At 39.5% G+C, this 27,660-nt stretch overlaps 1 protein-coding gene across 2 annotated transcripts in view; it reads left to right on the forward strand.

Annotated features, from left to right (window-relative positions):
• Window positions 1–27,660, forward strand: part of RPTOR (regulatory associated protein of MTOR complex 1) — a 163,370-nt gene that overhangs the window by 43,730 nt on the left and 91,980 nt on the right. For both annotated transcript variants that reach the window (XM_009276812.2, XM_009276813.2), the window contains exons 4-7: window positions 2,207–2,365; window positions 9,258–9,404; window positions 17,034–17,209; window positions 23,838–23,897. In XM_009276812.2, the coding sequence (XP_009275087.1) occupies window positions 2,207–2,365; window positions 9,258–9,404; window positions 17,034–17,209; window positions 23,838–23,897 (542 nt within the window). The remainder of the gene's footprint in view (window positions 1–2,206; window positions 2,366–9,257; window positions 9,405–17,033; window positions 17,210–23,837; window positions 23,898–27,660) is intronic.

The following is a 27,660-nucleotide window of genomic DNA, read 5'->3' on the forward strand; positions in this document are numbered from 1 at the left end:
GGGGTCCGTGTTGAGATTAATATAGCCTCTTATCTTTACTTAGTGCAGAAGTTCCGCAAAAGGATGAGTGTGTCAGATCACTGGTTCTTTCTTAATTTTTTTTCTCCTCTTGCTTGCTTTTCTTCGTTGTTGTAATCATGCAAATGATGCCGTTCATTGTATCCATCTTGCCTGTTGGCTTGAGATGCTGAATATTAATTGAGCAGCGTGATATCTGTTTTTCAAGCTTCATAGATAAGCAAAACATTTTTATATTAAAGCGCTTCATCCTCTTTTACTATGATATTTTAAGACTTTCTTATCTTTGCCTGTCATAGAAGAAAACCTAAAAAGCCCAAACTTCCGAGACCTTGATTTGGTGTTTAAACAGGCTTTCAATAGCAGATTTTTGTAGAGGTATGTATATAGTTGTCCTGCTCTTAAACTTGATTCTTTCTTTCAATACATTGGCTTTGATTTTTTTAAGCCATTGTGATTCTGGGTTCTCAGTCTCTCTTTGCAGGTCTGGAGAAGAGAGGAAGAAACGGGCTTTTATCTTTCAAAGGGCAGTTGAAAGACTTTTTGTTATTATTTGGCCTTGCTTCAAAAAAATGCACTTTTGAGTATGACAAACCAGCTACTACATAGGCATCTTGAACTTAGCCGAGTAAAAATGTTTTTGAAGTATTGGGCGTTTTGAACAGGGTTTTTTTCCTCAAACATAGAAATGTGCTCCGATTTACATGCTTGTAGAGCTGTATAGCTAGGAACGATAATGTAGTGTCTGCAGCCAAAGTTGTGATGATACCGAATATAAAATTTTTCCAGAAGCAGGGGTCGGTTGCCAAGGGCTCTCAATCAGTTTTCCCTCCTTTTACCCAGCTGTGTGAATATCATATTCCTGGGACCTTTGTGCACTTTTATCTTGAGAATGTTGCTGTCTTAAAGCATAAGCTGTTTGAGGTGAGGTTATGAAATATTGTTATATTCATAACCCTTCTTTAGGGAGAGGGGTGCAAAAGAGTTTAGTGCAACTTGGTGCCTGATCTTAACAGCTAATAATTAATAAGTTAATTAAAAGTATGTTAGTGTTATGCTAGATTGCTTTGATTTTTTCCCCCCGTTTTTATCTATCACTGGATGTTGAATAAAATTGTCATGTACTTGCTGATTGCACATTTATTCATTTTTCTGTAATTCTGTAGGTTTCTGTAGTCTCTTACAGTATCTGCAGGTAACTAGTCTACTTTTAAAACTGCTGTGCATTTAGTCAGCAGTCTTCTGTGTGCCTCTTACATGTGAAGAGCAGACAAGAACTATTGAGCCATAGTTACGTTTATGACCTGGTGGAACCAGTAGTGGTGATGAGCTGCTGGGATGGAGAGATCTGCAAGTTCAAAGTAAACTCGTTACTGAAAATGAGTATGCCCATAGTGTACGTAGTATAGCTGCAAGAAGTTGGCCATGTTTCTTTTTGAAGACAAACTTTTTGCCATAAAATTTTTCACTGTCTGCTGTGGGTCCATCTAGAAAAGGCAAGACTCCATCTAGGTTTAACATATTTACAGAAGTGTTGGCCAGGCTTCGTTTATATCTGTATTTATTAATAAAAGGGGAACTAACTAGACAGGGCTTAGGAAGAGGATGAGGCTGCTGCTATTCTTATTCTTATTCCATGAAGGATAGCTGTCTGAACTTCTCCTCTACTCTTCACTCTGATATTTTTGTTCTTTTTAAGGCTAGAAGCAAGAGCTGTGTCCCTTTTCCAGATGGGAGGGAAGGAACATTTCAGTATGACATTTGAAGTTTACAGAATATCTGATTTCTACAATTTTCTGTCTTTAAGAGGGAATTTTGTTCAGTTGGAGATGTACAGGGTATGAATTTGAAGATTAGGGAATTGTGCAGGGTTATTTTTGAGGCTGGCTAATGTTGAAAACATATTTGACCTTCCTAAGGCATTTTGAATGTTAGTAATCCCTGGGTGAAATGGATCAGAGTTGAGAGATGCGGTAAACTCAGTCAAACCTGTGTTGTTACTGTATGTGCAATCCCACACACCAATAGCAGACATATTTTGTTTATTCAGCTTTACAGTAAATGTTTTATGTTTTCTTTTTCCAATATAACCAGTTTATATACATGCTTCTATCTTAACTAGGTGCCTGCATCTTAGATAGATTTGTTTTCACACTTAAAATGATTATCTTACATTTTATGTTACTAGGCCAGGTACAAGCAGAGTCTTGATCCTACGGTGGATGAAGTTAAGAAACTGTGCACATCTCTGCGTCGAAACGCCAAGGAAGAGCGGGTACTTTTCCACTACAATGGACATGGCGTGCCCAGGCCAACAGTAAATGGGGAGATCTGGGTCTTCAATAAGGTGCGTCTTTGCAAAGAAGTGTTGAACAGCTGAATCTTTTTCACTGCTATGTAAATTATTGAAGTGTTCTGTTAGAGAAAACTGAATTTTCAGGGTTTAAAATGTGTTCACAGGTATTTGTTTGGTTCCCTGCTGCCAGCTGTTTGCTTTCTTTGTGTTCTTGAAGTTCTGTGAGACCAAATAGGTTGTCCCTCACCTCGCAGCAGGGCAGGAGGGTCTTCTCTCAGATGCACTAAAGGTCATTGCAAAACACCGAAAAGCTGGCTATTCCACTTGCTTCGTCTGCTTTTCAGAGGTAGCACCCCAGCTCTGTTGTGTCTGGAACAAACAGGAAAGGCTCTCCGATGGAGCTTTGCTGCCTTATGTCACTGACTGATTATTAAGTTCTCACCATAAAGTTTATGCTTAAAATGTCTACTAACTCTGAACAGCCATTGTTCAAACTACCTAGAGATACTGCATGAGGACAATAAACTGCATGACTAACTCTGCTTCCAGAGCACAGAGTCCTGAAGAGCCTCTGAGTACAATGTAATAGGTATCTTTTGCTTTTTTTAAAGACTTTTGATACTCCTGCTTAGCCATGGTTTGTCGCCATGGTTTGGACAGCTGCGTAGATCACATGCAACACCCTTTGAGTGATTCCAAGTGTGACCTAAATGTACTTTGCTTTCCCTTTAGTTAAGCTATTTAGTGTCTATTAAGGGTAACTGATCTAGAATGGAGTCTTAGGGAATTGAGAGATACTGCTTGTAGCTGAAAAGTACATTCAGCTGACATAGGATTTGCATTCATTATTATAGATATGCTCCTATTTTATTTTGAGGGCTTCTTTTCTCATTCTTCACATGCATTATTTTTGTAATTGAATGAGCATTCACTGATAATTTGAAAGAGCAGGGTAGAAGGGAAATGGAGAAAGTGCAAGAGGGCATCACTTTATCCTGGTGCATCTACATTGGAGACTTGATTAGTATTCAGACCAATAAACAATTGGTCTGAATACTAATTCATTTTGAAGCTGAATTTGGTGTTTAAGAACAAATAGGAGTGACCTTCTTAACAGCCAGTGGTTAATAAATAAGCCAGAAAGAATGCTGGGCAGAATGTGTTACACATGGAAGGAGAGGAAATTACTGCTCAATGAAGTTGTGTGTTATGCCAAATGCTTTATTAAGAGCTTACTGGGTATTTGTCAGTTTGCCTGCAGCATCAGCTGAGGTAATGTGGTGTGGACGCCACTGGTGATGAGGAGCTGAGGTCTCTCTGATTTACCTTATGGACTGTGAAAAAAAAATTTGGTTGCCATAGAGGTTGACAGGGAAAGTTGAAATTGATTGCCATAGAGGTTGACAGGGAAAGTTGAAATTTAGTAATTTTTGCAGCATGTTACCAAATATTGGCTTTTTTTGAAAGAAAGAATCAGGAGTAGAACTTTTCTTTTAAGCAAAGGATTAAATTTAAGGAAATACGGGGCGGGGGGGGCGGGAATCAGCAGTGTTTAGAAATCAGTCCTAAGGAATTCAGTCTCAGATCTAAGCAGAGGGCCTGATGAGGTTCAATATTATAGCCCTCTTGAATTGAAATAGTGGAGGTACTGAAATTTGACTGTGCTGGCATTTTAAAATTAGATTTAAAATGCTCATGCATGCACTTGAAGTCTCAGTTATAAGAGCATGAAGGCAGAGCTGAAAGGGACCTTGAGATCATCCAAGCGAGGGGCCAAAAAGAGTGAAACAGGCCTTGCTGGTGGATGTGGCGTTACAGGCTGACCTGTGTTTGTCGAAGGATTAGGTACTGAAATTTGACTGTGCTGGCATTTTAAAATTAGATTTAAAATGCTCATGCATGCACTTGAAGTCTCAGTTATAAGAGCATGAAGGCAGAGCTGAAAGGGACCTTGAGATCATCCAAGCGAGGGGCCAAAAAGAGTGAAACAGGCCTTGCTGGTGGATGTGGCGTTACAGGCTGACCTGTGTTTGTCGAAGGAAATAAAATGTGTTGGATTTATACTGACTTCCCTTGGGGCCAGGTTGAGCATCTTTCTCCTGTTCCCAGAATCTGAAGTATTGGGACGTGTGGTTCTGGTGGGTCATCAGACTGTTAGCAAGGTTTTGGTGCAGGTGCTGCAGGAGAGCAGAGGGCAGTGGGGCAAATAGGAGGTGCGACATCTGTTTTAATTCAAGGATAGGAGACAACAATGGATTTCAAGAATCTGTCCAGACGATTCACTATGCTTTTGTTCTCGGTCTGCAGATGCTCATTTTTCCTTTCCTTTTTTTTTCCTCCCATAAAATTGGTGTGCAGCCATTATGGGGCTGACAACATAGGTGATGACAGAGAGGACTTCTCCCACTGCGTTTGAGCAGCCGGAGCTGCCTTCCGTGTGCTCCTGCAGCCCAGCCTGAATGCAGCAGAAGTTGGCAGAGCTGTATGGGTTAGCCACCTTGTGCCTTACGGCTGCCAGAGCTTGCTGGCATGCACAGACTAGCAGACCCAATGCCTCTTCTATTCTGCCGGTTTACTGTGAGGGGAGAAGAAGTGAAAGCAGCTTTGCAGTGCTGTTGGTAGCTACCACCAGAGAGCATGGAAACTTAGAGGACCCTAGTACTTCTTCAGTTTTTTCTTTTTCACCTTTTTCTAGTGTCACATTTAAATCTCCCAGCATGTGCCAACAGGCTATCAGAGACAGCAAATAGATGTAGTGGTGTAGGAGCACTTTGTAACGATGCTGGAGAAAGTTCACATAGTAGTAGATCTTCATTAATATCTTCCCCTTAATTTCTCAAGAGTTGATATTTTAAAATTAATCTAGATCTCTGCCCTTGCACAGTTGGTGCTTTGTCTGAACTGATGTTTTAAAATGATAAAGTAAGGAGAATGCTTCTCTTACATGTTTTGTTATATAGTCTTCTGAAAAGCTGTCTGCTTATGTAACTGAATGAATTAGTTGACAAAGGGCCTGGCGGATGGACTGACACGTTCTTGAAGGTGTCCCAGGAACACCTGGATGGTTAGCCCTGCTCCGGCTCTGCCATTTCTCTGACGGTGGGGTTGCGGCGCTGCCAGAGCATTAGCAGATTGTTCCCCTGCCCTGTCGAAGGGAGACCCCTGTATTTGCAGCTGATCTTTGTGCGCTCTAAGAAGCCTTCCTCGCACGACAGGAGTGTATTCAGGAGAAATTAAGCATGTATAGTCTGATACGTAGATTAAAAAACATAATGTAGCCTGGTTCACTTCAGCTGCACGTCTCAGTCACTTTGTTCAGTTAAACAGCGTTCAAATGCTACCAGAAAGGCGTGTGAAAGAGGAAGCAGTATGGTACGATTTGGATAAGGCACTTGAAAAGCTAGTAGCTAAACTAACTTGGTCTTTAAAAACCGAACCTGCCTTCTCTCCTACAGACAGTTTTTCCTTGAGTTTAATTTTTTATAGATTTTGACAAGTTGTGCTTGCTGTAGTATAAATACCTCTGTGGTTACCTTCACCTTTCAGGCTTCACCTATGAAGCAAGCCTATCCTTTTGATATTTAATCTAGCCTGACAGATGAAAAGGACAGTAGTAAATAAATAATCTGATACTCATCTGCATTCATTTTATTAGAATTTAAACCTGACCTTCCATATATGCTTTGCAGAAAAGAAGACAGTAGTGAGGAGTGCCTCTGACTCCATTGCCCTGCAGCGCAGGGTGTGAGTGCGGGGAGGTGCCCTCTCCTCTTCCCCGCACCCTTCCTCCTCCCCTCAAAACACACGCTTCAGAAGTTGCTTCAGCTCGGTAACTTCGTGGGGTCAGAGATAGCATTAAGGGAAGCGGAAAGTATTTTCGGTTGTAATTTTTTTTTTCCTAGCTTTTAATCACAGCTGCTCAGCAAATGCTGTGCTACTCCAAGGCAGCACATGAAGGCATTTATAGTGCTTTAGTTTGTTAATTTTTGCTTTGCAGCTTGACAAACACAACATTCCTGAACTCTTTCTGTTAGAGAGATAATAAGATGTATAGAAAGAACTGGGGATGGATTCCCATAGGTTCATTGCCACAAGGTTCATTTCCAGAGATTTCTGAGGGGTTCCACGAAGTTCAGAAATCCCAGGACAGAAGCTGAACACGGCAACCTTCTGAGGAAGCTTTTTAGCTTTAGAGAAATCTCCTTAGAGAATACGCTTCAAGCATTGTTTCATCTTTGGTAGGAAATGGTACCATGCTTTGGAAGGAATGATTATTTTGAAAATGTCCTTTTCCTGGGTCTGTTACGTCTTACTGTTGTACAAAAAGACATGAAATGTGTGCATTGTCAGAAGCAAATTCTGCTGCTAATGTGAGAATACAAAACACAAAATGTGCATCATCATTGTGTTCCTATTAAGTCCTTTGGAAACTATTTACATTTCACTCATCCTGTCCACAGCTCTGCTGAAACATCCTCTATTTGACCAAATAAGGGCCAGAAGCTGCAGTGCTCCTTCATGCTGTAGAAGACTGCCATGGCTCGTTGTTTTAACTGGCTGCTCTTGTTGACATGTGTTACAAGCCAGTACTTAATTAGGGAATTGTACGTTATTTTACTGTAGGCTTCCTGCTCTGGCTTGCTGTACAGTATTGGCATACAAAAGAAGGGTTGAGACCTTGTAAATCAGTAAATTTGGCATTATCTGGCGTTTTGCCAGATTTTGAAGATGCAATAACATGCTTTTCGCGTATTTATTGTGAGTGCTGTTGTATTAATAAGGAGCAATGTTCTCTTTCTAGTTTTGCTTGCTACTATTTTCTGAGAAAATCCCAACATGGTTTCAAAAAGGTAAAAACCAAAAAAATCCTGAGTTCAAACATGTTTATTCTCAAGTTCTGAGGAACTTCTCTGCAAAATCTGAAGAATGTTGTTTTTAAAATATTTTTTGAGTTGTTCGTTAATCAATTGGTTATGAAAGTTGTTCAAAATCAGTTTCTAGTTTAGTTGTTTGTTGTGTCATTCCTTTAGTCACAGAGGGATGTTGGGAGTTGTGTTAACAGAGCAGAAACTTTCTGGCTAAAAAACGAAGTCAGTACTGAGAACAAAACATACAGACAAGTTCTTTCATACTCACAGCCGCAGCATGGCAGAAGCAAGATGATCAAGCATCAAAAGATCGCCCTGAGCAACCATGCTAGAAAACTATTATTTAACACTCCTTTTTTCTTCAAACTATCTCATTTACATATAATTAGAAAATTTGATAAGCTATATCTGACCCCTGCAGTAAAATCGGAACATAAAATTCTTCTGTTTTGAAATGCCACAATATTAATCAGAGCTATGATCCAATCTTAACTGTAGCAATATGCATTAATATAAAGTTAAAACAATGCATGCCCATAAAATCTCGTTGATTATATGTGTCAGAGCAGAGTTTTTTACATGTAACTTACTATGATTGGAATGTGCTTAAACTGAGTGGTGTCCTTAGAAAAGGTCTATGCCAAGGGTGAGTTATTAATGTATCATTCTATCTTGCAACAATTTGCAAAGCTCCTAACTCCCTAAAACTTTGGCTTTTATAAACAATTTTTCTTATTCATTTTAATGAAACAACTGAAACTGTTATATATGGGCAAAACTGGATTTTGAAATGACTTACTATTTCCTGCATTATCTAACATATGGTTTATGATCGCTTCTGTCTTTATATACGCTGATATGTGTCCTTGAAAATTTGATTTTTGTAAAAGTTTACTGGTTTTGTTACAGCTATTTTAAGTCTCTTGAATTTAAATGGGAGTTACGATCCCATCCATCATCCTGCTGATGTTAATAGGAACATCACAGCTTTTACTGTAGATTTTGGGCAGAGTTCAGTGCTGTACGAACATGAACAGGTTGCCCTCTGGCTGCAGATGGGAAGGATTATGCCGTCAGCCACTGTGTATTTGGTAGGGACTCCTTTCAGGCTCAAATGGCAGAAACCTGCTTTGGTTTATATTTTCAGTTCTGCCACTTAGTTTAGAGTGTGACCCTTCATAGCTGATTTTAAATGTCTGATTTTTGATCCTCCTTGTATTTTAAGAAGCTCTTGCCTCCAATTATTTGGGGGGGGTCGGGTGGAAGAGAAGGAACAAAATACTTCATATTTACAGAAACTAAATTGTTGGTACTTCACTTTGTTGAAGGCAGGCTTTGCTGGTTTTAATTGTTTTGGATAATTCTGAAAGTTGCACAGAAGTTAAAGGCTGTAATAAAATTATGAAGCATCTCATTAAACTAGGATGGGGTAGCTGCTGATGGGCTATGTAGTCTTAATTATCAATCTTGATTTATTGATGGAGTTTTCAGTGTTGGTACTCACTTTGTTGAAGGCAGGCTTTGCTGGTTTTAATTGTTTTGGATAATTCTGAAAGTTGCACAGAAGTTAAAGGCTGTAATAAAATTATGAAGCATCTCATTAAACTAGGATGGGGTAGCTGCTGATGGGCTACGTAGTCTTAATTATCAATCTTGATTTATTGATGGAGTTTTCAGTTTAAGACGTTTGATGTTAAATTAAAGACAGCTGGTTTACATCCTTTATCAGTGTTGCAGAAATTTGAGATAAAATTGGAATATTAAATGCTGGTTGGGGTTGTCAGCCCATATCAGAGCACTCTGTGAATTTTAGAATTTTAGTTTAGAGTTTAGCATTTCAAACAATATCACAATAAAATCTACTTGTCGTTTGTGTTGGAGTTAGGTTCGTAGTCCTCATGATTAGTAGATGTTGATTGGTACTTGTATTGATTAATATGCCCGATGTTCAATCTAGGTTTATTTTGTGATTTCAGAACTGGAATTTTTTTGTGTTTATTTTATTATCTCACCAATGAAAGTTCTGCTGCTTCTCTGCCTCTTTGTAACGCGAGTGTTTTTTTTTCTTCTTGTAGAACTATACTCAGTATATTCCTCTATCCATATATGACCTGCAAACATGGATGGGCAGTCCTTCCATTTTCGTCTATGATTGCTCTAATGCTGGCCTTATTGTCAAGTCATTCAAACAATTTGCACTACAGAGGGAGCAAGAGTTGGAGGTGAGATCACAGTCTACTGCAAAGGTTTCATTTGTGTTTGTGCCGCAGGGTTAAGTTTAAGCTTGCTTTGCTATATACAGCTGAAAAATGTGTTTACGTTGGAAGGCAAATTAATTTGCAAATAATTTTGCCGCTCCAATCTTTCTGGTTCAGTTTGCTATCCTATTAAATTTGGAATAATTTTTAATACAAGTACTAATTAAATGGTAATGTTAATAGAATCAATTTGTGCCCTAATGGTCTTTTCTGCTGAGATAAATGCTGAGGTGAACTAGACATATTTATTTTAATTGCAAAAGTCTAGTATCTGGGTATGTATTTGGATGTAGTTAGAGTTTTGTGCTGTTGAACTGAATGTGAAAATGCAAAACAAAATAAAATAAACCTGATACACAGATGGACTGTCACTGGTGGTTTCCGTTTCACAGACTGCTTAAGTTGAATGTGTTTCCAGTGAAAAGCTGTCTTTCATTGCAAATGTAATTACTAATTTATTGAAGTAAATCTGAAATGCAAAGTGGAAGGTAAGAAGTCAATATTCTTTGTGCAGCAACTTGGGATGGCAAGACTCCCCATTGCAAGAAATTCCTGCTAGCTTTAGCTTACATAGAAAGCACATTTTTTTAAAGGTTAACTTCTTAGACTTTCACAGTTCTAAGACATTGTATTAAAAAAACCAAAACAACTTCAAGGAAGGAGTATTAATTAATCGGGCAACTGACTGTCACAAATACAACCTTCAAGTAGGTATTAGCAGTATCCCTGGCTCTAATTCTTTTCATCCTAAACTCGTTTTTTTTGGAGGTGCTTTTGTGGTGACTCTTTTGGCAGGTGGAAATTCCATTCTACTGACAAACCAGTCTAATAGATTGAGTTACGTAGATCGTTTCATTATTCCTTCTCTTCAACCAGCGATAATGCCATACTTTATAAAAATAAGAAACTTCCCAAAGTCTGTGGCTTGGGAAGAACATGAAACTGCAAGACACAGATAAATAGTATTGGTAGTAGATGCCTTTTGAAGGTTACCATCTTTTTAAGCCAAGGAAAATGATGGTGGTTGTATTCTGTTCTCCTTTTTCAAGTTTTCCTATCAGCCAGCGACTTTCATTGTGATATTTTTCGGAGCCTTTCTCTTTTGTTTGTACAATGCACCCTTCTGGATTTTTGTTTTGTTTTCTCATTCTGTTCCTAAGCAGGTTAAAAACGAGCCTAATTGTTACCTTCCCTTTCCTGGCTTTCTTCATGAATTTCCTTTTTACCTTGGCTCTTGCTGAGCTCTAGAATGACTTTGAAGCTGTTTTGGAAGGAAGGCAGCCGCAGGTGTCTCTGTTGGTTTCTGCTGTGTGACAGATAAATTGCTCAGGTGAAGCTTGTGCAGGAAAAGCTCCTCTCTGCAAGTCAGACAAACCAGACTGTCTGCAGACAAGGACGGTTGGTTCATGAGAAAGATGAGCACAAGTAACGATGTCAGTCTTTATTCCAACAAAAATATTAAACTCCATTTGCTCGGTTTTTTTTTATTTTGTGGGGTTACGTAGGAAAACTGCTTTAGTATTTCTTCTCTTTGCAACACAGGTTAAAACTACCAGTTGATTTGATTATGAAAATACTTTCAGGGTTGTATGTCAGCTTTCTATTCTGTATCTTTAGATTTCATTTGCTACTGAAGTCTTACTGAGATAACTGCTTATTATTAATAGAAAGCAGAAGACTTGGTAACAGAGAGAGAAGAGTGCTTACAGTGTCATATGAAGCATGGATGAGAATTCATTTGGAAAACTATAAACTACTGAATTGTTCAAATTAATGAAAAGTGAAGTAAAGCTGGAACTGGTACTCAGAGGGGCTGCTAGAGCGATCAAGATAATTGTTAGCCCATCTTACTGAAAGGAGATTAGAGGAGCTTGCCGTTCTCTTAATCCAACAGAGTGAATGTTGAGGGAAGCCATGGCTGTTTATTTTTTTCGGGATCCCTTTTTTTTGGATAGCATAGAACACTGGCCAGGTGCCATCAGATTATACATAGTTCCACCAGGAACGTGAAAATTACAACATACTTATAGGTATGTTTGCAACCCCGTTATACTTGGTTTTCGTTGTTCACGGAATATAAAGGCTGGTACTCTTTCTTAATGTAAAGTCTAAATCTTTTTCAGTCTCCAAAGAGAGGAAGCACAAAAAGAGATGATAACTTGGGAGTGATAGAAAAGCAGTTAATGCTTCTCTAAGATACCTGAGAAAAGACAGTGTTGTAGCACTGCATGGTACGTTGTCTTCTTTAAAGACCTGCCTCCAAAATAGCACTTGAATAGTAAATACTTTTTCTTTTTTTGCCTTTTGTTGGTAAATAAAGTATGGCTAATGTATGTGAGTGAAAAGCTGAGCAGATAGAAAGAAATATACCAGTTTCAGTAAGAAGAAGATTTTGTTTACCAGAGGCAGGAATCTGTCATATCTTATCCTGGTGGACAGACTGCAATTGAAAATAGTTTTTATCTTTGGCAAGACTGCTCCTCTGAGGGAGGTGAGGGTGAAGGCAGAAGACATAGCTCTGAAGACACCGGAGCCAGTTCAGCTGTAACTGGTTTTTGGTGGGATGGGGAATGGGCAGATGTGGAGATAATTTCGTCATTTGATTATAGCTTTGTATTGTGTATTTATAGGGCAGCAATTAAGCTAATAAAGTCTACCAATCCCCATCATTCCTAATATGTCACAGTCTTTCCAAGCTTTACGTTAGATGCTGTTGACACAGGGACTGGTGATTTCCCTGGACTGTGATAGACTTGACTGTTTCAGAGAAATATCCGTGAATTGTTTTAATTTCCAACTGGATGGGCAGTTAAGCTAAGGATTTGGTTTAATATCTAGCTAAACAAAAGTACATATTTTGCAGATAAGAAACATCCATTTAGCAGCACGATATGGTTATGATGTGGCACAGTACTAAGTGTGATAAATTAGTTTAAAAGTTCATTTTTCCAGTTGATCCTGCCTTTGTTTGTTTTGGTTTTGTCCTGATACTTGTATTAGAAAGCTATTGTTTTCCTTTCCCAAAAGACGTTTTTCAGACCTGGAAACTGATCCCAGCTTTTAGAAACTGGAATTCCTGCTGTTGCTCTCCTGCTTGTTGTCCTGTTTGGCATCAAAAAGCACGATAGCAGTAAGACCAGTGTAAATATTGGTGGCGGAAGAGGGTGCAGAGGGCACCTGGCAGGCACTTGACCTCGTGCCACTATAAGAAAATGGCAGGTGAAACGATGTCTACAGAGCAGGCAGTAACCTGGTTAGAAAACACCTTTCTATGCCTGCCTTGGAGCTCTGAGCTCTGCTTGTAACGTGTAGTGGAAGTGAAGGCGCTGGATGCTCTTAATCATCTAATTAACTAGCTCTGATGAGTCTGTGAGTGTATATAAAGACACCGTAATTCTGGAGAATTAAGCAGGCACTTTAAGTGTGCTGTGCTAACAATGATAAAACAGTAGGCTGGTTATTTCTGATTAATTTTCCATGTAATTGTGACATTGTGTTTCCTCTGACTCATACTTGTTTCATACAGCAAAGGTCTGCCGTCTTAAGGCCACATTTGAGATGTACAGAAGTGAAGGCTGAAACATGTCTCCTAGATGTGTGCTTTGCTGCACGAGATACAACTTTTTGATTTTCAACTTTACTGTTTGAATTTTTCAACAGCGTACCTTACAGCTGCATACTAACTTGTTTTGTTCTTTGTCTGTGTAGGAATTTAGTGTTGCGGTGAGAGTGCCTGTTTGTTTTCCCCTTCAGCGGGGTATATGACTAACTAGTCCTAATTGGAGCTAAGGAACTCACAGTTTTTATTTTTCCATCTTCAACATTAATTCTCAAAAAATTAGCTTAACGACAGCACAGCAGAATGTTATCTGGCATTAGTATCATGTCTAGGGGGAGAATTTTTCTAATCCACCATCTTCTGGGAGAGAGGAGCATCTCCTTTTCTGTAGTTGCAATAATGTCTTCCACAGGGGAAGAGGATTCTCACAGCAGGGATTGTGTGAAGCTGGCAGGTCTGGTCAACACTTGAAATAACAACTCCTAGTTTCTATCTTCGGGCAGAGTTCCTCCCAAGTTTACCCTGAACATGTCTGTTAATTCACAGAGGGTTGGTTTTCTATCAAGTGCTTGTTTCTCAGTCTAATTATATAGGTACATAAATGTTTTCAGTAACAGTGGTTTAAAATACATATATTGTTTCCCCCTCTCTTAATTACAGGCAGTAACACTTGCAAATCCGTTAGCTCTTCCTCCGGATAGACAGAGCACTTGCAAGTAGCAAACCTGAGTGCTCCTTAGCTTGGGCAGCTATAATTTGTTTTCAGAACAAATTAATTACCACCATCTTATGATAGCATATTTCAGTATAATTGATAAATTAATATTACCACTATTATTTTGTCTGAAAGGCTGTGGATTGTGAGTTGCCCTGAAATAACAATAAGTACTCTGTTGATAGTAAGGAATTTTTACTTACAAAGCTTACACAGGAAAATACGCATCACTGCCTTGAGGCTGTGTTTCTGCTGAGAGACGCTGTGTTAGCTGTGGCCTGCTGCAAGGTCTACATCTAACTGATTGCCTACAGAAACTGTTGACATATAAACACCCCCCCCCAAAACAATTAAAGATTGTAGATAAATGCATATTGATAATTTTGATAACCTTTCATATATGGTAACTTTACATAGTTTATTTATTATTCGTACAGTTGTGAATGAGAACATTTTTGCCAATTTATGTTTTTTAATCTTTCTTTGGCCTTCTACTTATTCTGTATCTTGCCCTAATAAAAAGTTACATTTATGAGGCGTACAGTTGTAAATGAGAACATTTTTGCCAATTTGTTTTTTAGTCTTTCTTTGGCCTTCTACTTATTCTGTATCTTGCCCTAATAAAAAGTTACATTTATGAGGGAACCAAGCAGTCTAGAAAGTGACTTCAGTGGATGTTCTAAGGATGGAAAAATAAAATGTTCATAGTGGGCTTTACTCGACCCCCTCCCCCCCCTTTTACTTGTAAAAGAATGTTTTGCTGCATCATTATCTCTAGAAGTCTGACAAGATCTGTAATCACTAGCTGGTATTGTATGTTCACTTTATGTTTATTAATAGTTCATCTCCTAATGGGCAAATATTTACACTGCATGTGTCACAGCTTCTCTAGTTTGTCTTACTGTGTAGAAGCCAAGAGTTTAGCAGGTCTTGGAGTATGAGCTACGTCCCCATCAGAACTGGGGGCACTACCAGACCATGACAAATGTCAAGTCGTCAGCGTTTCACACTACTCAGAAAGCAGAAAATCCATCTAAATGTACTTGCCACCTACGGAGCCCATTTATGAGGATGCCCAGAGGGCAAGTCTTTCTTTAGGAAATGAATAGCCATAGCTAAGCAGTTTGACTGCTTTATATTTATAAATCTGTGAAGAGCTAATGCTTTTCCACACTCTCTCATGCCTTTCTCCTCAAATAAAAGATCTTTTCAGCATTTTAATTACCTTTTTTTTTTTTGTTATTCGTGTACAACTTAAGTTTTATTGAGAAGTGCAGTAAATATCACTAGAGAACAAGTGATGACTTGAGTGTAGCTTCATTTCCACCCAAGGTATGGCATGAATCTTTGCTGAAAGCAGCACAACTCAACTGAGGGCAAGGGCAGGTCTTAGCTATTTGGACAACTTGAGAAAGCCAAAGTGTGTCACTGCTGCCTCTGGGATTAGAATGGAAAAAAAAATATTTAAAGAATCAAAAAACTTAATAGGTTGCAGAATTTGTGAAATAGCATCTGAAACTTCTCTCTTATCAGGTTGTTTTGCTAGACAAGGTATATGATTGTGCCAGGCTCTGGGTTTGTAACACAAGTACTCTGTTCCCCATCGACCCTTCTGAGACACCAAATGGATTTCCTCTTCAGACAGGCAGAATTTTTCATGTATAAAGATGCTAAAGAATGAGTTTATTAGTCGACTGTATCACCTTATTCAGTTGGCAAAAAAAAAGAAACTGGCTGAAGTGTTGGGTTTTGAAAGTATGTACTTTCTTTGATAACGCAGCACACAGACCACTTTGACAGGTCTTTGCTTTCTAATTCATACATGAAAGGGCAATGAAGACACTGCATGGGTTACATTTCTTTGACCTATTCGTTTAAGAATCTTTGAGCACCATAGATCAAAATTTTGGGTGGCTGAAGTGTTTATTTTGTTTGCCTGTTTCAGAAAGGCACTGGAAAGATTATCTATGTTTTTCATTCAGTGAATTATTAGTCTCAAAAATCATACTCTTAATAAAAATTTTAATTAGGAGAATCACTGTGGTTTTGAAAAATGGGAATATTGGTATATATGGTATTTCTACTTTATAGACTGATGTTTGGACAGATTAATTGATTGCCATAGTGCAAGTCAGAATTTTAGAAACTCACCTCTTTCACAGCAGACTTGACCCTGGTTTTAAAAAAAGCACTGAGTATGCCCATGTAAGTGTCTGCTCTGTTTCCCATTCTTTCTTGCCTTTTGAAAATTGATCTACAGCATGTGGAGTGAAAGAGCTGAACAGCATTTATGCAAAGCTAGTTCTTGTCTGCAGATGCATAAATGCCATCGGACCGATGCACTCCATCAATCCATGGCTAGCATGAAATCTGCACTAACATGCGTCTCAGTTCTGAGTACTTTAAACAGGCGATTATGCCCAATTAAATATAAACTAATCGAGTCTTGGAAAATGATGTCTTGTTAGAATGGTTCTAGATCTTGAGATGCAAAGACCTTACTTTAGAGTTATTTTTAAGAGTAACATTCACTGCTTAGAGCAGAAATTACCACGTTTTTTCCATCCAGAGGAATATGTGCAAGGACCTCGAACCCTTTGACTAAAGCACTGATTAAAACTTATGTCTGCTGATAGGTTAATATTTGCATTGCAGAAGACAGTGTGCATTTCTTTTTCTGTTGGGTTTTTTTTTTCCTGTTTTTGGGTTTGGTTTTTTTTTTTTTGGAAGGTAGCCTCTCTACTTACATATGGTAATTTTCTCTCTTCCTTTTCCCAGCTTGACCTTTTTGCTCTGGTGAAGTAGAAAGATGTATGGAGAGACACACAGGGAGTTCAGTATTCTTTTGGCTTACCAACAAGAGTCATCTTTATGCTCCATGGCAGGAAATGCTGCCTAGTACAGCCAAATGAATTGCATTCTCCCATTTGAAGCTATTCTGCCATCTGTGGTGAATGGTTATGAGCCACAGGAAGGATGGTTTTTGCTTAAATGCAAAAGAAAGAATAATTAACCCAACTTGCTTCTACAGTGCTTGATTCCAAGCTGGCAGATGTGAACTGAAGACTCTGAAGTGTTGATCACAGCTCGGTCTGTTGCAAGTTGCTGGTTTTGGTGTATGGTATTGTTATGGTAAATAGACTTAAATACTGTTAATTATATGTGAGTTAAAACTATGGCTGGTGCTACCACAGTCGTAAATTTCTCCGAATCCAGAGATCTATCGAACTTTGACAGCTCTTTGTTGGTTATTTCCAAAATGGTATAGAAATTAATTTTACTGAATTCACCACCTGAGTAATTTCCTTGATCTCTCCAGGTAGCTGCAATTAACCCAAACCACCCACTTGCTCAAATGCCTTTGCCTCCCTCGATGAAGAACTGCATTCAGCTGGCAGCATGTGAAGCCAATGAATTGCTACCCATGATCCCTGATCTGCCAGCTGACCTTTTCACATCATGCCTTACTACGCCGATCAAAATTGCTCTGAGATGGTGAGTATCTTCCCCGCTGTTGAAGGCACGTGCATAATTTGTGTAGCTTGTCTGTTGAAATGATAGATTTGTTAAACCAAATGCTTTGTCTAACCTAAAGTTTCTCTGCAATATTGGATTACAGGATTTGAACTATGCATCTGGGACAGCGTTTTATTAATCAGAACTAGAAAGGTGAAAATATTGTTATCTTCTACTTATTACATTTTAGATTCCAGCTCAATATCTAGGTTTGCTCAGATTAAGGGATTTACTGTTCTGGGAATTAAATATCTGCTTCTTCAGAGAGCAGAAATAGTACATAGTGCGGTACAACTTTTTGTAAATTGTCCTTTGTACAAATTATATTCCAAATATTGCAGTTGCTGTAAATAATACAGTAGCATTAAGTAATGCTGTAGTGAAAGAAATTGAGCGATAAACCAAAGAAAGATGTTACAGAATGACATACCAAGTTAATTAGGCAGAAAGATATAAAAAGCTGCTACAGATAGCAGGAGCTTTCGAAGAACGGTATTTTTACCCAACAACAGAGAGGATCATGAACAATTGTGGTGCCAGCTGAGGACATGGTGCGAGGCATCCAGCATGTGCACCCCAGTACATAGCTCTGATGATTCATTCCTATCAGCACATTTCACTTGATCCTCTCAAGGTTATATGTAGTCCAGAATGAGGAACTTCAGGTCACTTACTAGACTAGGCTAAAACAGGCAGAAGCCTATAGATGTTGCCGGCAATGGTAAGCAATTGAGTGACCACAGCTTCAAGAGTTCCTAGCTGTCTTTTGGAGATACTCATAATAACTTACAATTCTTACAGTCTTTCTGACTTACATAAGCAACAAACTAAGTGAGTTAATTTGACCAGGTTCTGGTTAGATACATAGTGCCTTTGACTGATACCTTTTGCTCATGTGAGGGGCAGCAGAAGACCCGTTTGATTTCTTGTCCCGTTTTTGATTTCCTGAGCTCAGGGAGTATTTTCTCACAGAGGAGAGTCACAGCTTGTAAACACTGGCAGAAGTCTTGGATAATTTTGAGAAGCAGGACAAAGAGCTTCAGTGACATTAGGAATATTTTCAAGGGAAGGTTTTGAGAGAGCTAGTGAGAAAATGATTTTTCTGACCCAGGTATCATGGACCAGGAGTCTGAATTAATGGGTGATTAGCCTAGAGTTCCAGCCAAGGAACAGCAAACCTCTAAATAAGTTAGGCAGGTGTGTGCTCCTCTCATAGCTTTAAAATCCTTTTCATCTTACTTCTTCCTTGTTCTATTGTAAAAACGAAACATTATGTTGTTTTCTAAGATAGCAGTCTAGATGCTATACTAACTGCTCATCAAAACTCACAAGTGAGCACTTGCAGATATGCAACAGGATTGAGCCTGCTGATTAGCCAGAGACATTTAATCTTATCTAATCCTGAGAGAATTACGTGCTTCCCTTCTGGGACAGCTGAAAGGAAAAAGGAGGTTAACTTGCAATATAGCTGTTACTGTGACAGCTCTTCGTTGGCGAAGTGACTGCCTGGACACAGAGCTTCGCTAGCTTGCTCTTCCCGATGCTGATGGCTAGCTCTGAACTCTGCTTGCTATGTGAAAATTCTCAAGCTGCCAGCATAAATCCTGCTCATTAAAAGCTAAAGAAAGTTACTATGTGGCAAAATTCCTTTAGGGGAACTTTGAGAAATACTGTGTTTTATAACCAGAAAAATATGGTTGCAGGGAACTACTTTTATCATATGGCTGCTGTCAGATCACTGCTATCCAAATGTGAAGGAGTTTAGATTTCCACTGGTTTTATCTATGGAGAAAGGCTTTGAAATTTAACTGAACGTTCCACCTGATTAGCTCAAGGCTAGCAGCAGATAACAATAAATGCAACTTGGTAAATACGAATGATGCTTTTTTTTTTTTAAATTAACCTGTTGAATGGATTCCACAACCAGTAAATAAAACAGAAAGTGACACAGGATTCAGCAAATCATAGAATCCTTTAGGTTGGAAAAGACCTTTAAGATCGAGTCCAACCGTAAACCCAGCACTGCCAAGTCCAAACCACCAAATGAGGGTTTGAGTTCAAGTTCCAGGGAGGATGTTTTCACCAAAACACCATGTTATTGTGGAGAGAAGAAGGGGGTAAACAATTGCTTTTCAGGGTGGACACACTGAGGCTTGCAGTTATTCTGAATAACTCATTATTGTGCATACGTGTTAAATCAATACCAAGTGACACCACTTAATTTTTGTTGTTTTCACTAATTCATAAAATCTTTGTGGGAATCCCTAGCATCCCAGGCTTTGATGCCTATTGAAGATTATCTGATTTCTAGCAAACTGAAGCTTTGTAAGTGAAGTGGAAGCTATTGGCATTGGGACGCGGGGTTCATATATACTGAGAAAGGGTTGGGTTTTTTTTTTTTTTATATTATGATCTGTTCAGGAATTTTCTGTTACTTCATCTCCATGGGAACGTGGCTGAGGGGGTGATCAGGGCAGGTTCTCAAGCAGAGCTACACCTGGCGTAAGCATGAGATATTCTCAGACTTGTGTCTCGTTTGTGTTTGACAGGAAACGCATTTGTAAAAATGCAGCTCAGGGGAAGGATTTAAAACTATTAGCCTCAGCTGTTCTTGGGGTTGATGCTGGTAGATGCCACGCGAACTCCTGGATAGTAAAGCATTTCCTACTACATCTAATCCAATGATTGTGTGTGTTGCTTACTGCACGCAAAAAAATTTCTCCTCTATTCTCTGATGAAGATTATGCTTCTTTTATATTCCCTATTGATTGGCATTATTGCGGTTGTGTTTTTATCCATGCATGTCCTGTAAATAATAAGTGCTTGCTTGCAGAGCATTGTTATTCACTGCTGTTAAACATAATACATGCAAAGCCAGACCCTCATCCTGTATTCCAGCTTTGTTTGATGCAAACCATATGTTGGTGTCCTAAAGCAGACAGTTAACAGAAAATAAAGATGTAAGCCTGTGTCATTAAAACTTCTCTTTTACTTCAGTCTAGCCCTTTTGGAAAGCTGATCCAGAACCCTGCAGAATTGCTTTTGAAATATAACATTTTTGCAATTCTGGACTGGCACGCTAATGAGGTTTCATATACTGAATTTATGGGCAAATAAAATTTTGATGAATGAATTTCTATACATCCCATTTTGTGCTCTGTATTTTAAGTAAACAACTGATGGACAAAATCTCTTATCAAATGGAGTTGCAGCTGCATCTACGTCAGTCTAATTTCAGGGAAAGCAAAATTGGTGCTGATAAGAGAAACACAGGTCAATCGTGCCCTTCTGAATGTGGTGCATGAAACTCTTAATGACAGTCTGACAATTCCAGGAATCCAGTGTATGAATTCTGGCTAACTTGAAACTGATTATCTTCATGCGTAGTGACTGTATATTGTAACTATATATAACTATATATGAGGCAAGCGTAGAGATAAGCTGTATGGATTGTTAATCTTGACTGATATGCTTATATTATCATCAGTCCCTTAAGACGTAAACAAGCTGCAATTATATTTTCACAGTTTTACACAGCAGGGAGAAGGCTGTCCTTGTCTAAATTGTCTTAAAGACCCTATGGTTTTGAACCCTGAAGTCCCACTCATAAGAGTAATAGGCTCCTGAAAAGTGCTGGAAAAACCCCAAACCAAAAAGAAACAAAAAGTTTGGGAACTGCTCAGACTCAGGAATTTCAGATCTGCAGTTTGTACATCAGAACCCAAATATAGCAAGCTTGTAAGTGCATGGAAAAAAGAGCTTGACCTGTGACAGCTGCGGGTCAAATAAAACAAACATTTAAAGTGTTTTGTTGTTTGTTTTTTTTTCCTGATGTGTTTGTTTTGCAGTTCTGCTTGAGATTTTGGGGGGTAACTGAGCCAATTCTCTGTCCCAAATTTATTTAGAGAAACTAAATTGAGTTTCAAAATACTCCTGTGATATCTGAGCAGAACCCAGTTGAGCATTGTTATGTGTATTTCTGGTTTTCTTCTTTTATTGCCTGGCATTTATTGGTATGTTTACATGCAGCTCTGACATATTTCGCCTGATGTTTGGGATGATGACACCAACCATCACTTGAGGCATCACATTTAGAGCCTTGGAGTGATGAAAGGGGGCTGCAGATACAGGATGAGGAACGTTTTGTTTACGAGTACATTTTCTTGGCAGTCAGTAGTTAGAGAGGAAATGCAGATAGTCTGCTACGCAGTAGTTGTTAGAGAGGAAATGCAGATAGTCTGCTACTAGTTAAATGGGGTTTTAATGAACTAATCTCTTTCAAAATATTCAGGGCAATGGTGAGTGCTTTATAAAAGAAATACTGTAACAGTCCCAGTATATACAAGCGCTTGCTGCTTTACTCCCGTTCTGGTGAATATCAAACGGATCCGTGGTCAGGGCAGAAAAGGTGGTTTTTCACTAGTCAAATGCAATCTGGTTTCATTTTGTCATCTTTGAGGAGCCATGAGCTCAAATGAAATAACTGAAATCTAAGCTTGTTTACACGTTGCCCACAGTGCAGTACTAGCAGCTCCCTAAGGAAGTGCTAAATGGCAGCTGCAGAACGCATTTAGGTGTGAAAACGCCTGTTTACAGTTGACCCTCAAAGGTGTGCCTGTCCTGCTGCTCTAGGAGTTGTAGGAAAGGCTTGGCACAGTGGCGTTTCTCCTGTTGTGCGTCCTGAATGTCTGCACGCGTGGGGCAAGCTTTCTGCTTCTAATCCAACAAGCTGTAATCAAAAGCCTTGTGCTTAGGAGAAATCCTTGCAGAAAGGAGGCTAATATAGTTGTTTGCCCTGTGGCAAATGCACTCTGCTGCCAGGTGAGAGCCTGCTCATCAATTCTCGGACTTTTGCTGCCTGGCCCGGAGGAGGCTGGCTGTGCTGAGCAGGGTTAGGATGCTCATCTTTTTTTTTTTACATTGTGTCTTCCAACAGTGTGCAGCACTGTCCTATTAATCTGTGAGCCTGTAAAATATTGCTAAGTGAGGTTAACATGGCTCAGATGAGAGGCTTCCAAAGTAAATACAAAATACTGCGTGACATGGTGATAGGTGGGACTCTCTTTTCTTTATAGAAAGCAAATGTGTAACAGTACAAAGTTGTGCTGGCTCTGTTATGGTCCTCTTTCAGATATGTCGTACTGTAGAGGCATTGTGGAGAGGAGCTAGAAAGTCTTTTGGCATCCTTAGTCTGTAGGGAGACTCCAGCCTGATTCAAATGACCTAATTCTGCCGTGCTGAATTCTACCTGCAGTTTTTGTTTGAGAGGGGTATTTCCCTGCGTGGTTCTGTAAAGCAGCGTTGTAAGATTTTTATATTTTAGCAGATTGTATAGGGGTCCCACTGTAGTGTTCATAGATAGCTTTATGACTTTTTTTTTTTATGATGGATGGTGCACACATCAGAAAAGCAGCCTGGAGACCACTTAGCTTTTCAGAGCCTATCCCTGTTCTTGGCAGTAATGGACGTCCTGCAGGCAGGGGATGCCACAAGAAAACTGGAGGGTCCTCAAGATTTCAGAAATGGGCTCTGTACATCTTTAAAGAAGTAATTGTTCTCTCCTTTACCTGGGGAAGAGCCTTTTGGATGTGGATATCGTGGCTCTGGTGAAAAGAGGGACTCCTGCTGCAGCAGCTCCAGCCGCTGCTGGATGCGGGAGGTGGGTTTCCTGGGCAGCCGAGCCCTCCCGGTACCTCACTGCCCACAGAGCTTTCTGTTCCTGTGCGGAGTGAAGCGTAGGGGTTAAATATCTACTTATATTACACTGATGGGTAAATTCTTCATTAAACAACAGAGAGTGGATTTCTGAAATAGTGGGGAAATGGGCTGGGAAGGTAGTGATATCACTGAAGAAGTCATTTCTCAAGTTGAATTTGCTGGTTTTTCTTCCCAGATCTACAATTTCCCACTTCTGCCCTCTGGGCACAAAGCATATCCCCGAGAGTTTTGGAGGAGGGAGTCAGGCGCTCGGAAATGGGCCAGCAGTCGTGCTGTCTTCCCACGTGTGCTTGGGTTTAGCGACTCTTGGGATTTTCTAGGCACAGCGAGTGATAGTGCTAACAGGCCTTTGCATTTTCCAGGGCCGGCGTTCCTGAAGTAGTGGTATTTGTAATGCTGAGGAAATGGAGTCAGCATTTTTTTAATGAAATAACTGAGGTGTTTGAACTTGACGCATCCCTCTCGTTCCCTCCCTTTCTCACTTTCCTGCCTGCAGTGCCAAATCTCTTCAGGGAAACCCAGCCAACGCTAATCATTATTCCAGAAGCATAAACCTCCTCGGCTCTCACGTCGTCTTGCTCCTCCTGAGAGACTGGCTGGATGACTGTGAGCCATTTTCCCCCCACTGTGTGTTGGAAAACTTGTCACCGTGACAGTTACAATACCCCAGTTTTGACACCTGACGATGGAAATTGCCGCATAATCATGAGTGTGACAAATATTGAGGGCCTTGTTTGGTTCTTATTATGCTGTGGCAAAGTTTTCTACCCAAACGCCATTTTAAAAGCAGAAGCACTGTAATAAAGAAACCTTCTTCCATATTCTTTCCACAGAACCTTGTCATTAAATATTCAATTAGTGTGCTTTATTTTTATTCTCTTCTCCACAGGTTCTGTATGCAGAAGAGTGTCAGACTGGTGCCAGGAGTCACGCTGGATTTAATAGAGAAGTAAGCCAAATTTTATGATTTTTTTTTTTCCCTCCCTGTCGCTCTTAATTTCCTCATTATTTCTAGCATTTCTATTGTTTGTCTGCGAGGAAATTTCTTTGGAAAGCTTTTTGCAGAGTCTGTACCTACAGTATTTGTCATTTCTTGCCCTACCGTATGCTGCTGAAATAAGCAGTGGCCATAAAAGTGATCAGTTGCTTGTGGAGCGGCACCACAGCGGGGAGTTACAGCTGCGCTGGGGCTTTGCTCGGCTCTGTGCATTCAGAGTCCCGTAGCTCTCACTGCCCGTGCTGTCATCCCGGAGTAGCCAGAGAAATGACAACTGCAGACACAGGTTGTGGCCATCTCCCTGGAAGTCCAGCATTGAAAAGCCACGTGTGTGGTTGGTTTTGGCGTGGGTTTTGACCATGGGAGCGTTGACAGAGGAGATGTGCTCGTACACCCCACGTCACCAAAACCAACTAATGAACAGAAAAACACTTAACCAAAAATACTGTTTTTTCACTTCATCACTATGCTGTCCTACTATTCTTTGTCTGATAGTGTTGTTATGTTTCAGACTTAACACCATGGGAACGTGTTATAATCCTTTTATCCAAGCAATATTTGAGCATAATTACTAGTTCTCAGGCAGCTGAGGCCAACTGATTAGCCAAGACAACTATTCTTCCAATTCTACTTCAGTTTATACAAACAAGGTAGACTTTGAAATAATAATTGTCTACTGTGGTCTTTGCTGTTTAAGGTTTTTGGTTTTTTTGGTTTTTTTTTTTTAAAGGGAAGCATATTTTTAAAGAGAGGGCAATAGATGGTGCAGCCACTAGGTGCAGGAGTTCTGTGCTCCCTGCATGTTGTTTTTGAATGCCCTGTTCGTGGAACATTGATACACACACACAAACTGTCTGGGAGTGATTAATTAAAGATCATTCATTCAATTTCTGAGAAATTTTGACTCTAGAAATACTGTTGTTGAGATTAGTTGGAACTCTTCTGACACGTGGATGTTCAGAGTCCAGTTAATCATCTTTTGTCTAAGATGAAAACTGTAGAATTGAAGGGCATCCTGAAGGGGGTTAGGAGAACAGGAATCTGGATAAGAAGTGTGAATTCTTAATAGAAATATATTATCACATTCCTTGTTTTTTAATAAGCTTCTGCATGGTGTAGCGAAGCACAGCAATCATTCATTGCTCATGCTGCCAATAGCAAATTATCTGTTGTAGCAGAAGCAATGAGGGTAAGATTGCATCCGCTAAAATTTCGTGTTCAGTTTTTGCTCTAGTAAATCATTCCATGTTAACTTGCATGTTTTACATTCAGATGAGGTTAAAAATGCTTCTCAATGCTGCTAGCTCTTCCACAATATGTATTTTAGAATAGTCAGGCTCATCAGTAGTATGTAGGTATTTAATCATGCTAATTTTATATGTGAAAATTTGATTGTCCTATCTCCTCTTAGTTGGGGAAGCTAAGCAGTGATTCTTGTAAAGCTGTATTTCAGAGGCACTAATCTTACCAAAACAAAAATAATTTTTCAGTTTACAACTCAAGTAATAAAGACAGGACCTCAGCTATCAAAGGAGGTGTTAGAGCGGTTTTCAGAGATGTGTCAGTCTAGAAAAGGTCCACCACTGGATGTTTTTTTCTCTGAAAGCCATTGTTTTTCTTTTGGTTTTGAGGAGATGAGAAGCAGGAAGGAAATCTACCCAGGGGTTAACCTTGCTTTGCCTACGCACTCAGAGGTGTGCTAACAGGTTTTTTTTGGCATGAGAAGGTTACATGGTCCTGAAGTTAAAAGCTATTTAGTGGTAGAAAGGTGTGTAGCTCCCTGACTGTCGTTTAAATGGGCAGAGTGAAGGGGATGTTGTTTTGGCCATCTCTGGCTGTTGGACTGCAAAGGTAAGCAGGAGTTCTTCCTGAACTGATGGGCTCATCATCAGTGCGGTCTGAGATCACCTCAGGCCACTGGATAAATGTGTTCCAGTAGAGTGACTATATTATGTTAATTGCAATTAACATATTGCTACAAGAGTGTATCTAATCAAAGAACATATGGTGAGGGTCAATGAAGGTCTGAGTCAGGTAGCTCAAGAATCGGCTTCACTGAACAGTCGGATGTGCTGCTGAGGGTTAAATACTCTTTTAACTCTTTAACTTACTCTTTAACAGTAAACTTGGTTTACTGGCAAAAAAAGAATTTTCTTCAGTATTCTTGATTCTTGTTGGTTAACACCACAGCATGCATGCATTCTTTAAAGGCTGCCTTCGTGGAAAGCATGCCAGAAGTAGGTTCCTGTGGATATCAAATATTTAAACCTCATAATCTTAATCTGCTACATGTATCAATTATAGAAAACACGTGTTTTATTACAGTCTCGAGATAGGCAATCCAGGAAGTATTCTAGGCCTATGTGTATATTGTAATTTATAATTTAGTTGTCTTTAAAACTGCGGAAAGGGTTCATATTGCAATTAAGCCACAGTCTTTGAGACTAAATTAGGCTGCACCTTCTTTGAAGGGCTCAGATTTCTAATTATCTAGGCTAAACCAGCATCGTGATGAATAAACGTGTGGTGTATCCTGATGTGCATTTATATTACAAATCTTCTGAGACGAAGCCAAAATAATCCCTAGTTTAGAAAGAAAGATCTTTGCTGGCTCCAGCAAGTAAAATGTAAAGAAAAAAGGAAGGAAAATTATGTTGGTGGAATGCTAGGAATTTAGGAATCTCTGGCTGCCACTTCATAAGACTCTTCAGTGGCAGCATCAATGTCACGCATTCCTACTGCTTTGGTCGGTCTTTTCTGCTTGATCACAAGCCATCCCGTCATCTGTGCTGGCACAACTTGTTGTGTGGCTGCCGGGTGGAATGAACTGGGGCTTTGTTCTGCTTTTAAAAACTTTTGGAAAAAATCCTAAGGAATGGTTTAACTTGTTGTAGGGTAGGAATACTAAGCTGGGTGCCAAGAATCAGGGATGTACAAGAATGCTTTAATCTGTATTGCTGCGTTAGGCTCCCTCTCCTGAAATCACATTCTCAGGAGAGCAAGAATGGTATATTGCTTTCCTGGGATATTTTTTTTTTTTCCCCTGGGTCCATTTTGCACAGAGGGAGGGAATTCTCTAAACAAAAATCGCAGTGACCTGAGAGCTGTTCATGCTTCTGGTGGGGCCACTTAGAAGGCAGTCTTTTCAAATGACAACGTGAATATGGTACCACAGTTCACTCTTACAACTGGAAAGGAGCCTAGTCCCTTGCTGTCAGGGTTTTGTGACAAAGGACCTTTTCTGAATGTCAGCTCTGAGTCACGTGGGCAGGAGCAGTGTGGGAGAAATTAGTCTTGCTGCAGCATGTGCTGTTGCTGTTCTGAGAGCAGAGAGCCCATCTCTAGGCTGTCATTCACCAGCACAAAATCCATTTATAAAAATCACTAGAAATAACAAATTTGAGGCTAAAATTAATTTTGTTTCCGCTTTAAGTATTGTTGAATGCCACAGACTGGAAATTATTCATGTTTTAATGTCTATTGATTATTGATGAGTAATGGTTCAGTAGGAGCCAATTTAAAGACGAAGTAGGAAAAATAAAATCCCAAGATATCACACAGCAAAAGTAATGTAATTGGAGAAAATGTAGAAATTATACTGTGATATAACAAATAGCTTTGGTGCATGCCCTCAGAACTTAGCTAATCAGTTGCCTTCAGGATGGTAAATTGGAGGGCAGGCGAAGGAGAGCAGCTAGTTAGTATCGTAATTCTT

Source organism: Aptenodytes forsteri, unplaced genomic scaffold, assembly GCF_000699145.1.
Source record: "Aptenodytes forsteri isolate BGI_AS27 unplaced genomic scaffold, ASM69914v1 Scaffold34, whole genome shotgun sequence".
Classification (NCBI taxonomy): domain Eukaryota; kingdom Metazoa; phylum Chordata; class Aves; order Sphenisciformes; family Spheniscidae; genus Aptenodytes; species Aptenodytes forsteri.